The sequence below is a fragment of the Euleptes europaea genome, chromosome 12, assembly GCF_029931775.1.
Source record: "Euleptes europaea isolate rEulEur1 chromosome 12, rEulEur1.hap1, whole genome shotgun sequence".
Classification (NCBI taxonomy): Eukaryota; Metazoa; Chordata; class Lepidosauria; order Squamata; family Sphaerodactylidae; genus Euleptes; species Euleptes europaea.
Window position 1 is genome coordinate 62,702,992 of NC_079323.1, and position 13,916 is coordinate 62,716,907.

A 13,916-nucleotide genomic window follows, 5' to 3' on the forward strand; every position below is an offset into this window, starting at 1 on the left:
TCTTGTGTACTCAAAACATTGCTTTTCTAGAATAGCTTCTGTACCCTTTACACCAACATTTTTATAAATATTGTAATTAATTCCATTTATCATTCATTTCCAGTACCATTTCCTCTTATTAGCCACATTTATATCTTGTTCTAAAAACATCAGTGGTATTGTTTTTGTTAATATTATTGCAAATACAAAATATTTTGCAGTACAATGTGACTTTTCCAAGTTTTCCCTGTTTCACCTAAAAACAGTTTATTTCATAGTAACCCCCACATCATGTTAATCCAGATGAAATGACACATGGAAACATATTAGATATAAAACAAATTATTTGCTGTCAGAACAACCCAAGCCAAGTAAAACACACATATGCCCAGCTGCCTACTTCCTTGTGGTGAGTTTCTACTCCAATATCTGGCACTGGTTATATCCTACTGTTGTATGGAGAGATTCTTTGTCAAACTGAGTGTTCTGTCCAAGGACATTGTCATGCCCCCACCCCCCGTGCCCGGGTCCAAGAACTGGAGCAGTTGGCTGTCCCATCGGCAGATGACCCTGATGGGAATGCATCTGAAGAGCCTTCTGAGCCAGATGCTGAATTAAAGGGGACGTCAGATGCTTCTACGTCTAGCCAGGCTGAGGAATTCCAGTCCCCCTTGGAAGCCCGCCTGCCAGAGCCAGCCAGAGACTCAGAAGAAGAATCCTCCCCCATAGTTCACTGAAGACAGAAACTCTGGACTCTGATGAATGAAAAAGACAATCGGCCTGGCTGCAAAGTCAGAGAGGCATTCCAGCTGTAGAGAATGATGGTGAGTGATGACAGGACCAACCTCACTATGATAGCTGGCCAGATTTAAGGAATGGCGAAAATCAGCCTAGGCGTGGAAGCAACTTACTGAATTCCGGTTTCAGCCAAGCTCCACTCCCTTTGCTATCTTGCCTGAGAACGACCTTGGACTGTTTAAAGACAACGCCTACCGCCTTGCCTGTGACCCAGACCTTGGCCTGATTAATGACGACTCTTGCCGTGATACCTAAGAGACCCTGGCCTGATTTTTTGGACAGCTTCTTAGACTTTGCCTTACCACTGCTGACCCCACTGTTTCTGTGCAGCCAGGCTGCAGAAGTCTTAGCTTCTGTACCCTCCACTGCTTCCTGCCATGCCCGCTCTCAGCTCCCTCTGCACCGTGCTGCAGTAGCAGCCCCTGCCAGCCTGCCCGGCCAGTACAGACATGGAGATAGTGAGGAAACGCTGCATGTTCTTATTTATGCCCACCCACATGTCACATTGCACATTAACACTAGATCACAGGGGCCAGAACAAAAATAATAACATCCCACTGTGACCTTCACATCTCCATCTCCACCACTAGAGATGCTCAAGGCCCCTCTGGTTCAAGTCATGACCTGCTTACCCATCGCTAAGGCTGTGCAAAAAAAAAAAAAAAGGGGTAAATTTCGGGTTCGGGTTTGTAGGGCCCATTTTTTTGGGGAAACCCAAAATAAACCAAATACCCATACCGGTACATAGGTATTACAGCTTTTTAAAGGTTTTTCAGGGGGTGGGGAATTGGGTCAGCTTTAGCCTAGGGGAGTGTTTTGTTTTTTTTAAGTTCCTGTGGGGGCATTTTTAGAGGTAGAGTTCCCAAATGTTCAGGGTAGCTGCAAGGGACTCTCCTTGCATGAACCCCATAGTAAACAGTGAAAGTGAGATAAACCCATCCAAGGCTCAGTTTGCAAGTAATAGTAGCTGTTGAAACATGCTAAACATATTCACCACCAGGTTCTCACCATGCCTATCCAGCACTCTCAGAAATCAGCTCTTCTGCTCTCTGAAAAGACTCTGCCATTTCTCCATAAAAACCCCTTATCCCTGAAACAGCTTCTCAGAACACCTGGTTTAATACATTACTCCCATTTCCTTCAAATCTTTCCTCAGAAACTAACTTTTCCCATTAAGGCTTTGGCACAACATCTTAGCCTGGGGGAAAAAGAACCAAAAGGGGAAAAAATGGTACAGTGGGAAACTATATTTTATGTATTTTTCTACAACATTTTAGCCTTCTACTGAAACTGAGTACATGCCACTGATAGGAATGAGTATACCCCCAGTTTATCCCCAATTCCACCTCTTTCCTTCACTGTCTTGGCTCTTGTATGTTACATTTTAGATTGCAAGCTTTTTCAGACAGTCTTGTACTCCATAAAATGCCATGCACATGAATGCCACGATACAAACAACCAAATAAAAAACCAGCATCTCTCAAGATTAAATATATAACCACATAATGAAATTTGTAAGATTTAGGAATAACAAATTGTTTAAAATTGACATGGAAGTAAAAATCTCAGAAATTTAAAAACAACAATATTTAATTCAAATTTCACCTTATCTTTGTAATGGAGACACCCTATGTATTCTGAGTAAGGGAAAAAAACTTTAAAAAGCTATGAAATTAGGTGCTCTAAAACACATGAAAAGTCATGTTAATACTACTGATTATTACAGATAGCAAAAACAAGGCCCTTTAACAAACTTCGATATGTCCAGTGCACTTCAGAATATTATCCTCTCTGTCAGGAAGAGGCTTAAAAAGTCTCCACAAATGCTTTGCATTAAAAAAAAAACCTAGCAAGATTTTTATTTTGAATATTGGGAGGGTCACCTGTTACCACAACATCTTTCCCCATTGTGATGGTTTTTGTGGGCTATCATTTTAAATTAAAACATTTATGGTTATAAATAGTCAAAGTGCGTCACTGAAAAATGGAATTTTAAACAGAAAAAGAAACATTCAGAAATGGACAGCAGGAAAACGACCACTAAAACCTTTCAGCCATTTCAAGTGATTATTATCAAGGATTGCACATAACCCATTTTAATTCTTGTGAAATAAGATTACCACAGTTCAGGGCTTCTTTTCCCTCTCACTTATCAGGAAAACATAATATTGCAATGAAGTCATCTTATTTCAGTGTGCTAACAAGGGTAAAATAGAAGATGAGAACCAACAAACAATACCTTGAAAGGAAAGTTTCAGAGAGCAAGCTGTAAACACGCTATCCATTTACCGTGCTGCTCCACTTTAACGGCTCTGCCGACTTCAGCCATCACACAGAGTGGCCTACTTAGTGAATACAGAAAACTGACCCGATTTAACAGGGTTCCTCTCTAATGGTAAAAATATGAATTAATTCAAATACCCCTTCTTGTGTGAATGTACTAAAACAAGAGATTTCCAGAACAATTTTAAGGTTCAGTGGACATAGAAGGGTGTAACTCTTTTTAGGACTGCACGGTTATTCTCAAATTACTGAGGAATGCAATACCTTGTGAAAGGCTCACCAATTAAAAATCTAGTGAGGCCAAATTATTTGAATGTAACATGCAGTCTTAAATAGGATTGCCAGCTCTGGGTTGGAAAATACCTGGACAATTTGGGGGTGGAGCCTGGGGAGGGCAGGGTTTGGGGAGGGGAGGGACTTCAGTGGGGTGAATGATTTTATTATTACGGCGATAGCCAGATAAACTACAAACTGTATCAATTAAAACCGATTACATAATTAAATAATTAAATTAAAACCTCTCTATACAAAATACAGATAAAGTTATATCAATTAAAAATCACCGTATTCACAAGGCATAAAACGATTAAAATCAATTAAAATCACTAATACCCTTCTCCGACCGAATTTTAATAGCCACAGAGCAATACTTGGCTACTTGCAAAGATCGCTGAGAGTCTCCATCCCATAAGAGGAATTTAATTTTCTCTTCCTCCGAACTAGTCTCCATCATGTCAATAAGGGGTAGAATTAGTTTCTGACGAATTCCCTCATAAAAAATACATCTAAAAAGAACAGTAGTGCTTTCCATTTCACCTGATCCACAAGGACATGCCCACTCAGATCTTGCTAACTTCTTGTACTTTCCCTCCAGAATTGCTGAGGGCAAGGCCGACCCTCTAGCCAGGATTAATGCTCTCCTTTGGTTATTTAGCTCAATAGCAGATAAATATTCGGCTGGGACTTCAGTGGGGTGTAATGCTATAGAGTCCACCTCACAAAGCAGCAATTTTCTCCAGGGGAACTGATCTCTGTAACCTGGAGACCAGTTGTAATTCCGGGAGATCTCCAGCCAAAACCTGGAGACTGGCAACCCTACCAGGGACGGTGTGGTCGAGGCACCGCCGTGGCACTTCCAAAGAAGTTCACCGGCCACCGAAAGGCCTAAAAAAGGTTTTTTAGGAAAATGGAGCATTTCCCCCCATAGAGAACAGCGAGGCTACACCAAGAAAAACCTGGAGCTGGAGAGGCTTTGGAAACCGACTACTGTCAGCTCTGCCCCCAGGAATGCCCCAGGAATGCCCCCCACGCTGGCGCCGCATTTCTCTTTTGGGATTTAGGTCCCGGAGAGAATACAGTGTTGGGAGAGCGGTGTGCAGCTCCGTGGCCCCCAGGCACTGATGGAACTGCCCCTTCTGCCAGCTTAAGTGCATCTTATCACAGAATAAGAAAGTACTTACGCTGCCTCCTATGCACTTCTAGCCCATTTCTCAGGAATGGGCTGAAAATTACACTTTCCCTGACTCAAAGCAATGACGGAAGGGCTACGCAGAAGTGTTGGAAGCCCAGAAGGCTGCAGTCAATTTCAGAGGTGAAATTTCGTTCTCCTGAGATAATCTGAGCCAGATTATTGTCGAAGGCTTTCACGGACAGAGTTCATTGGTTCTTTGGTTCTTTTGTCCTGCAAAAAGTATCAAGGTAATGTGCTAATCATTGTCCTGTAAGTATCAAATATCAGGACAATGATTAGCACATTACCTTGATACTTTTTGCAGGACAATGATTCAGCTCAAACCCAACACCTTTCTGACTATATATTACTCTTCCTACACACTTGACACTGAGAGACACTGTCCTTCAGTGTTACTCCTCTGAAGATGCCTGCCACAGCTGCTGGCGAAACGTCAGGAAAGAAAATACCAAGACCACGGTCAAACAGCCCGGATAACAAGAACCACTGAGCCAGATTCTTTGGAAAGGGCATGGATCAATGCACTCCAACCCCACTCAAGGATATTAATGAATCTGATCTATACACTACTGTCTGTTTTTGATATTGTGTAGATGCATGAAATTCACCCAAACCGAACACACAGAGAATAAAATATCAGAGAAGCCTAGAATGACCCCAAATATGGTCATTGCTGAAACTAATAAACTGTGGAAATGAGCTTAGCACAAGAGAAAAATGTAATACCTTGGAAACAAATTCCAGTTACTGAATGTCCTCTGCAGTATTTAATCCTTTCTGTGATGTATGCCAACAGTTTCAGTTAAAATAAAAGGCAGACCAGAAAACGTTCCATAGGTGAGTAGGATTAAACTAGAACTCGCAGCGCCCTCTGGTGGCTACTTTAAGACCAAATACTGGGGAAGGCACTGGCAAACCACCCCGCAAACAAAGCCTGCCTTGGAAACGTCGGGATGTGACGTCACCCCATGGGTCAAGAATGACCCGGTGCTTGCACAGGGGACCTTTACCTTTTACTTTACTGCCCTTACCTCAGAAACAAACTTTTCAGTTCAATAGAACTAAACCAACACTCTTCGGACAATAATAAAGCAGTCAAAGTTGCCAAACTCAGAGGAAGTTCAATTTTATTTTAAGGGGGGGAATCATCTCGGTTTGAATGGTAATTGTTATTAAATTGATTCTATCCACCTCATTGAAGAACATATCTGTACTATCCACTGAAATCTCACAGCAATAAATAACAATTCTCTCTAGATTGGATGGATGGAGTGAGAAAAACAGCTTAATAACATTTTAAAACCCAACTAGCTGGCAGAAGACTAAAAAACATATTAAAATGCTTTCGACAAGGTCTAAATTTATGGAAGGCTGTAATGTTTTCCAATGCCGCTTAAAAATGGTTGCCCTTCAATCTATTTAGCAGCTTACTGCAATTACTAAATGTTATATTCCCTATTCAAGTAGGAATAACCATGCACCCACAGCTTGATTGAAAAAAACTTTGGCACAGAGAATTCTATGTGCATTCGTCACATTTTGAGTACCATGTTTAAGCTAGCAGCAGCTGAGTTCCATCTAGGCTAAATGTGCTTTCCTCTCCTTGCAGCTACTTAAAGCCCGGGATGGGCCAGAGGAATGAGTGCAAGGGTTCTTGGCGCATGCTAGCCGCCTTTCTCAATCAGGATCACCTGCAATGTGTTTCCAGGTGTGTTTGGTTTTATTTTATTTTATTGCTTAATTGTATTATTTGTTCAAAGCAGGGCTGCTGAAAGCCACCATAGGCCCCTGAACAAAAATCCCCCCCCCAAAAAAAACAAATATCATAGGAAAACAAATCACTTGGCTTTCAGTTATTATGAACTGAATAATAATTGATACCTGGGAATAAACCCCATTGAATTAAGTGAGATTATCAGTCTCGCTCAAACAGTACTAAACTGCAGAAAGATATCAAAAATATTTCTACCAATCCCAAAAAATGAAGAAGAAAGGCAGCCACAGGATGCTTCATCGGGAAAGGAAAATCGGGGAGATGTGAGAAGTCAGTTTCTTCACCCAGGTAGAGGATCCAGGAGAGCTGAGTCTCCAGATGGTGTTGTCTTCCTGCACCTACACTAACTTGAGAAAGCAATGCTAGATACTAAAATCCAAGTAGTTTCAGCTCTCTCCCCCCATTCCTTTCCATCCCCCCCTCTCCTGCTGCTGCTTCTTTAAAGAGGAAAAAAGAAAGATGGAGAGCAGAGGCAGAGTAGGCAACTGATATTACCCTGGAAATAATTTCCAGAGTGGCCCAGTCCATGCTCCTGATCAGGTTGAAGGTACAGATCCTTAGTAGATCAAAGTGTACAGAACTGACTAGATCTTTTGGGAGTAATCCTAAATAGCTATTCTGAGAAGCAAGTTCCGTTTTACTGAATGGGCCTCATGCCCAGTTTTCTGTTTCATATGAGCTTTTAAAATTTTAACATATAATATTAATTAGTTACAAGGTATCATATCTCCATAGCATGCATTTTAATGGGAATTACAACTGCTTTTCTTCCTTACTAACATTTTTTCCATGTGGGTAGCAATATCTGCAGACTGAGAAGGCAGGGCCCCCAGACTTACCTAGGCCCTGTTTGTAGGGTTGTCTTCGCCTCCAGTGGGAGGTTTTTGGGGTGGACCCTGAGGAGGGCGGGGTTTGGGGAGGGGAGGGACTTCAATGCCATAGAGTCCAATTGCCAAAGCGGCCATTTTCTCCAAGTGAACTGATCTCTATCAGCTGGAGATCAGTTGAAATAGCAGGAGACCTCCAGCTAGTAGCTGGAAGTTGGCAACCCTACTAGGTTGTGAGCCTTGTCAGTCTGCCTTCACACACCTGATTGTTGTTGTTTTTTGCTGGTCAGTGACTGCATTTTATTATTATTATTATTATTATTAATAATAATAATAATATTCATGCACCTGATGAAACAGATTGTAACCATGAAAGCTGGAACTACAATACATGTTACTTTTTATGGTGGCATTTTCCACTGCAGACTAACATGGCTACCACTCTAGAATTTGTCCTTTCTAGTTACTCAGTTTCTGCAAAGATCTCCCTTTTCCTCAACATTAAAAAGCTGTCATCTCCATTCTTCCCAACTACTTTAATAATTCGGTAGCATGCTGAAAGATGCAGAAGCAGCAATGGGATAACTGTATAATGTTTTAAAATCCCTCTGTAAAAATGAGGATAGGATAATTACATGCCCTATACCTCTCATAAGAATCAAATAATAGGCTGCTGGATTACAACAGAAGTTTCTTGAGACCAATGTCTATTTCTCATGCTAGTCAGCCAGATGCTTCTGGTAATCACATCAGCAGGGAATAAAGGCAATAGCCATCCCCAAAATTTGTCTCCCAAGTGGCATTCAAGAATATATTATCCTTGAACATGGAGGCTTCATTTAGCCAGCAAGACACACAGCCACTGATAATCCTGTCCTCTGTGAATTTGTCTAATCCTCACACAGCAGCAGCTAACAACAACCCAGCAGGCAAATCAGCAAAATAAATCAAGTTCTTTGAAATAAAAATGGTTTCAAATTTACCATCTCAACAGTCTTTGGGGTCCAGGGGAGACAAGTTTTCTTATGGAGCAAGTTCTATAGTTTAGGTTCTGCCAGTGAAAGTGAACTACCCACTACACTTCTGACCATGGAAGAACGTGGCCTAACTATTCTGGTTCATACACATCCTTTCTTAAAAGCTCTTTAATGTGTACTAAAAATTCTGAATATTCTGAAACTAATTTAAGTTTTCTTAATTTAAACTAATTTAAGTGTCCTCTTAAAATGTCATCCTTTCTTAGGGATACTTCTGAAAGTTGGGTGTTGTCCCACTGTCAGAGAGCATTGGTTGCATGGCATGTGCAGCAAGTGGCTTCCCTAAAACAGGGGTGAAAGCTCCCAGCATCTACCCCGGAAGCAAAAACAGAGGAGACAAAAAGCAATAGGAAGAAGCTCAATTCATCTCAGTAGCAGAGCACAGAACAGAGAAGTGCAGCACTCCAAGCTCCTGCTACCAGGAGAAAACCTCAGGCTGATATCCTCCCTGAAGCTATGAACTGGTTTGACGAAAATACAGTTGCCTATGTCCCACCCTTCCCCTAGATGATTGATCAGTATGTAAGGGGTTGTGCTGAATCAGTGGGATCTCCTTGTGCTTGTCAACTGCATAGCCTTGTATAGGGAAAGTCACAGTACATCTCTGGTCCCTCCTGGGCTTAAGGGTTGTCAACTTCCAGGTGAAGCCTGGATTTATCCTGGAATTACAACTGATCTCCAAATTACACAGATTAGTTCATCTGGTAGAAATGGCAGCTATGGAGTGTGGATTCTATGACATGGCATCTCTACCTCCCCAGGCACTGCTCCCAAACCTATAGGACCTTCCTAAGCCAGACTTGACAACCTTATTCTTGGCACTGGTATAATTCCTCATATATAGGAAAAAAGTAGAAAGTCACAGCACAAAATTGCTTGGCTCAGTATGCCCAATAGCACACTGGCCCATTTCAAGAAAGATTCAGGGTAATACCATAGTCAGAGAAAACCCCATATGGGACCCCAAATTCATTTACAGGTTGCTAAATGGCCATCACTGCAATAAAGAATCTTAAAAGTATTGTTAAGATGCAACACATCATAAATATAAGTCTTTTACGTACTCTGCTTGATGGCCTCAGGAGTCCACATTTCCAAGATGTTATAACATCAGGCAGAGAAATCTGACAGGGCCTAACCAGATGTGACATTTTCCATGAGTACACTTATAGGTACACCTAAATGTCATATTATGTGTACTGTGTGGAAAATGTCACATCTAGTTAGCCCCTGACGCATGCAGGTTAGGAAGCTTTTGTTCTGCTATTTTTGCCTTAGTGACAAGAGAAGGGGGGAGGTGCAGAATAAGATGTAGAAAGTAATAGAAATCTACAGAGTACATAATATAAACATAAAACTGGTTCATACTTTAATCATGCATTTTTATGGTCCTACTCATTTTGTCTGGAGAGCCACAAGACAGTGACCAAATCCCAGCACTGGTATGACATCCCTGCAATACAGGTGGAGAGGCGTAGCTGCACAGTGGCCAGAAATGTGAAGCACTGGGTGCATGGGGGGGGGGAGCAGAAGTTAGAAAGTGTTATAAGATCCTCCACCCAGGGGTCCCATCTCTGGTGATGCCATAAGATGATACTGGCTAAAGAGATGGTATAAGTTAAAGTAATGTCATTTAACTCAATGGAGAGATGAAAACAAATGATCCCTCACTCCTCTTGTTTTGCGAATGCTTCCTTGATGGGACAAAGGGTGCTACTTATTCTGCACAGCAAACAAACAACAGCATATAATTCCATGGCAGGACCCTCATATCTCATGATATGCAGGATGGGGTTATTTCACTCTGGCCTAATGTTGAACAGTCATAGAACATATAAGTGGGAACTTTGGTGATTAGAACTCTGCAGAACTGTGTGTGCACACACAAAAGGACACATTGCACAAACAACCAAGGCTAACAAATATAGAGAGACCATACTGCTAACACCTGTCTTCTCAAAATGCTTACAGAACACTAATACTGAAGAGGAACCACCAGTTCAATCTTCCATCTAGATGTTGTCTGTTGCAGCCACTACTCATTCCTTATGACTACCCTCTTCTTTTTGGCATAACTGCTGGTGACTCTCCTTACAAGAGCCCCGAAATTTGGATCCTAAACAAATGCTACTGGGAATGTTTCCTTCACAATTAAATTCTAGATACAAAGAACGTTTTCGATACGCAACTTCAGCAGCCAGAACTGTATATGCCAAATATTGGAAATCTAATTCAATCCCAGATACTATAGAGTAGATTGATAAACTTTTCGAGTTTGGGTTGATGGCAAAGTTAACGCAGCTGGTGAATCAGAAACCTACCGAAGTGTTTGAGTCTAAATGGCAATCTTTTTATGATTATTATTCAAACAACATATAAATATTAATAGAAAGGAGAGACTATCTGTAGTAGGGCTGTCAATTCGGTTCGGTCCGAACTGAAAATCAACCGAATTTCCCCTGATTCGGTGATTTTCTGTTCGGACGGATCCGAACACAAAACTGGCGGGCAACCGGGAGGGCCGAATTCAGCGAGTTCGGGAGTTCGCGAATAAATTCGGCCAATTCGGCCCCCCTTCAGGGGAGCCCACTAAAAGGCGCGGGCTGCCCTTTAAACTGATCTGAGCCTCCCAGCTGGGAGGCGCAGGTCAGTTTAAAGGGCAGCCCGCCCCCCTTCAGCGGGCTCCGCTGGAGAGGCACGGGCTGCCCTTTAAACTGACCTGCGCCTTCCAGCTGGGAGGCTCAGATCAGTTTAAAGGGCAGCCCGAGCCTCTCCAGCGGAGCCCGCTGAAGGGGGGCGGGCTGCCCTTTAAACTCATCTGTGCCTCCCGGCCGGGAGGCGCAGATGAGTTTAAAGGGCAGCCTGCCCCCCTTCAGCGGAACCCGCTGAAGGGGGGCGGGCTGCCCTTTAAACTGATCTGCGCCTCCCAGCTGGGAGGCTCAGATCAGTTTAAAGGGCCCCCGCGCGCCTTCAGGGAATCCCTGAAGGCGCGCTTCGGCCGAATTTTCCCCCGAACTCCGGATCCCCCCGAATTACCGGGGATCCGAAGCGGGGGAGTTCAGACTTCGGCACGTACCGAACCCACAAGGGTCAAATTCGGCCGAATCCGAACTGTACCGAATTTTTTTTTTGACAGCCCTAATCTGTAGTGAGAATAAGTACTGAAGCTTTAAGAGCATGTTATCTTTAAGTCACCTTAGGTTACCTGAAAGAGTTCTACGGTTTTCTGAGATTAAAAAATAATGGAATTTTGAACGGCTACTTATTATAACGATTGCTATTTAAATATTCCATAATTATTTTAGAATTTCACAAGGCAGTTTAATGAGATAGTTAACTAAATGTTAAGAATGTTGTATGTTTAAGTTACTAGTAAGATTTATAAGGTGTTTTAGGTCATAGCATATGAACTGAAACTTTGACAAATCTGTTATCTTTCTTTTTTTATTATAGTCTTGTTAAGGCTCGAAAGATACAATATGTTTTATTTTGCCGTTTCCCCTATCCCTCCTCTTTTTTCTGTACCCCTAAACCTTACAATAAAAATTTTAAAAAGAACCCCCAAGTTTGGTAAAGATTGTGTCAGAGGGTCCAATTTTATAGGCCCCCAAATGGAGGAAAAATGAGGGCCTATGAAATTGGATCCCTTTACTCAATCTTTACCAAACTTGGGAGTTCCTATAAGGAGAGTCACCAGCAGCTATGCCAAATGTTTGGTGCCTCTGCCTTAAAAAAACAGTCCCCCAGAGTCCCAGAAAGATTCCCCATAGACTATAATGAAAAAGAAGGAAGGGGGATTTAAACTTTAAAGTGCTTGGCGTGAATGTGCTGGAGTGTTTTTCTTCCTTTTAAAAGTGGTTGTAGCCTGTGATCCCAAAACGATTCTGAAAAAGCTGATTTTTTTTCAGGGTGAGGATTTGCTGGCTACTGTTTAAAGGGGTCATTTTTTTCTGGTGCAGCTTTGCCGAATGCACGCCCCAATCTTAACAAACAAAACTATAGAACATGTCCTGCTGCACTGCCCATTCTAAAAGGATATAAGATGGCAGTATAGTCTCCCCATTTTGTCAAATTTTCCTGGGAGATCTGAAGAATCTAAAGTTTCCCTTCTCTGAGCAGACTCCTCTCGGGAGATAACTGCCCAAGTAGCCAGATTTTGTCTTCGGTCTTGTGGGATTCGTAAATGGCTGACTGAAAATCTCACCTCATAGATGATTTTTCCTCCCCCTCTACAAACCATCTTTCCTAGAATCATCAACATATTTTATTATTTTAACTTTTTAATTTTTATTCAGAGCTGATCTTGTATCGAAATAAAAATTTGATTTGATTTGATCAAACAATGCATTTACTAGTTTGATATGGGTGTATTCTATCCTGTACACTCTGAAGGGTTCATTCACTCATTTTTTCACTGCATTTGCTTCCCATCTGCTAGAATATTCAAGCACCTTCCGATGAAGTCACAATGGCACAAAGGGAAACAGTTCCTGCAAGCTCTTACTCACCCCCGAAACTTCCCCTTATATGCCCTTTATTTTGGAAACAGCAGCCAACAGAACAGTGCCAGATCTTCTGGCTTTTTCAGAGCTGGCTTGCTGCACCGCAGAGAGCTGCAGCAGGGTAAGGAATTGCTACAACAGAACTGGAACAACCTTCTGACTTCTCCTTACACCGCCCTTTGATTGGGGAAGCTTCTTCTAGGTTTTATGAATAGAAATGTAGCAGCACTGAGAGATGTACATTTTCTCCCTTTAGATGCTCTAAAGTCCTGATTTTTGCTCTGTTTTAGTGTTATTTAACTTACTGTGGGCCCTGACCTGGATGGCCCAGGCTAGCCTGATCTCGTCAGATCTCAGAAGCTAAGCAGGGTCAGCCCTGGTTAGTATTTGGATGGGAGACCACCAAGGAATACCAGGGTTGCTGAGCAGAGGAAGGCACTGGCAAACTACCTCTGTTAGTCTCTTGCCTTGAAAACCGCAAAAAGGGGTCGCCATAAGTCGGCTGCAACTTGATGGCACTTTACACACACACACAACTTACTGTGGGGTATGGATGAGAGCAGAAAACAGTGTACTTTCGGATGACACCGTTCAATTTGATGGGCGGTAGCCAGGATACAAACACAGTGGAGGCCGAAGCTGCAGCTGCTTTGACTCCAGCAGGAGGACCTGGAACTGCAAGAGAAACATGTACACTTATCAAAAAGGGCAAAAGCAGTCGATACACATTGACCTGCACAGTCTGGTGAACTTCACAAGACAGCTGCAGCCTGCCTGAGCAGAACCATTTGAATCTCAGGATTTGGGGGAGAGATGAAGGAGCAATGTGCAGTTCAAAAGGTACTCTCCAGAATCCCTTGCAGTATCACAGTGGATGTTGGGGTGCACCTCTCTGATCATGCAGCACAACTGTACTGGGGTAGGGAAGTGCTGTAGCCAGCGCCAAAGAGATCCCAACACACACAATATTTGATGGGTTTATTTAGATATTTATACCCAACTTACCCTCCCAACAAGGATCCAAAATGTCATTACAGCATCATTTCCCTCTCTTTCTTTCACCCTCACATCAACACTCCTGTCAGGTAGGTAAAGCTGAGACAGAGTGCCTGGCTCAAGGTCAACCAGCAAGCTTCCAAGGTAGAGTAGGGATTTGAACCACAACAGTATTGCCAGCTGGAGCCTTGATTTCTGTCATTTAAAGGCGGGGGGGGGGGGCTCTTTCCAACCTGCTTTGGTCTTTGA

The 13,916-nt window shown here is 42.5% G+C and overlaps 1 protein-coding gene across 3 annotated transcripts in view; it reads right to left on the reverse strand.

Annotated features, from left to right (window-relative positions):
- DSCAM (DS cell adhesion molecule) overlaps positions 1–13,916 on the reverse strand; it is a 439,612-nt gene that overhangs the window by 98,685 nt on the left and 327,011 nt on the right. For all 3 annotated transcript variants that reach the window (XM_056858130.1, XM_056858129.1, XM_056858131.1), the window contains one exon: positions 13,213–13,346. In XM_056858130.1, coding sequence (XP_056714108.1) covers positions 13,213–13,346 — 134 coding nt within the window. The remainder of the gene's footprint in view (positions 1–13,212; positions 13,347–13,916) is intronic.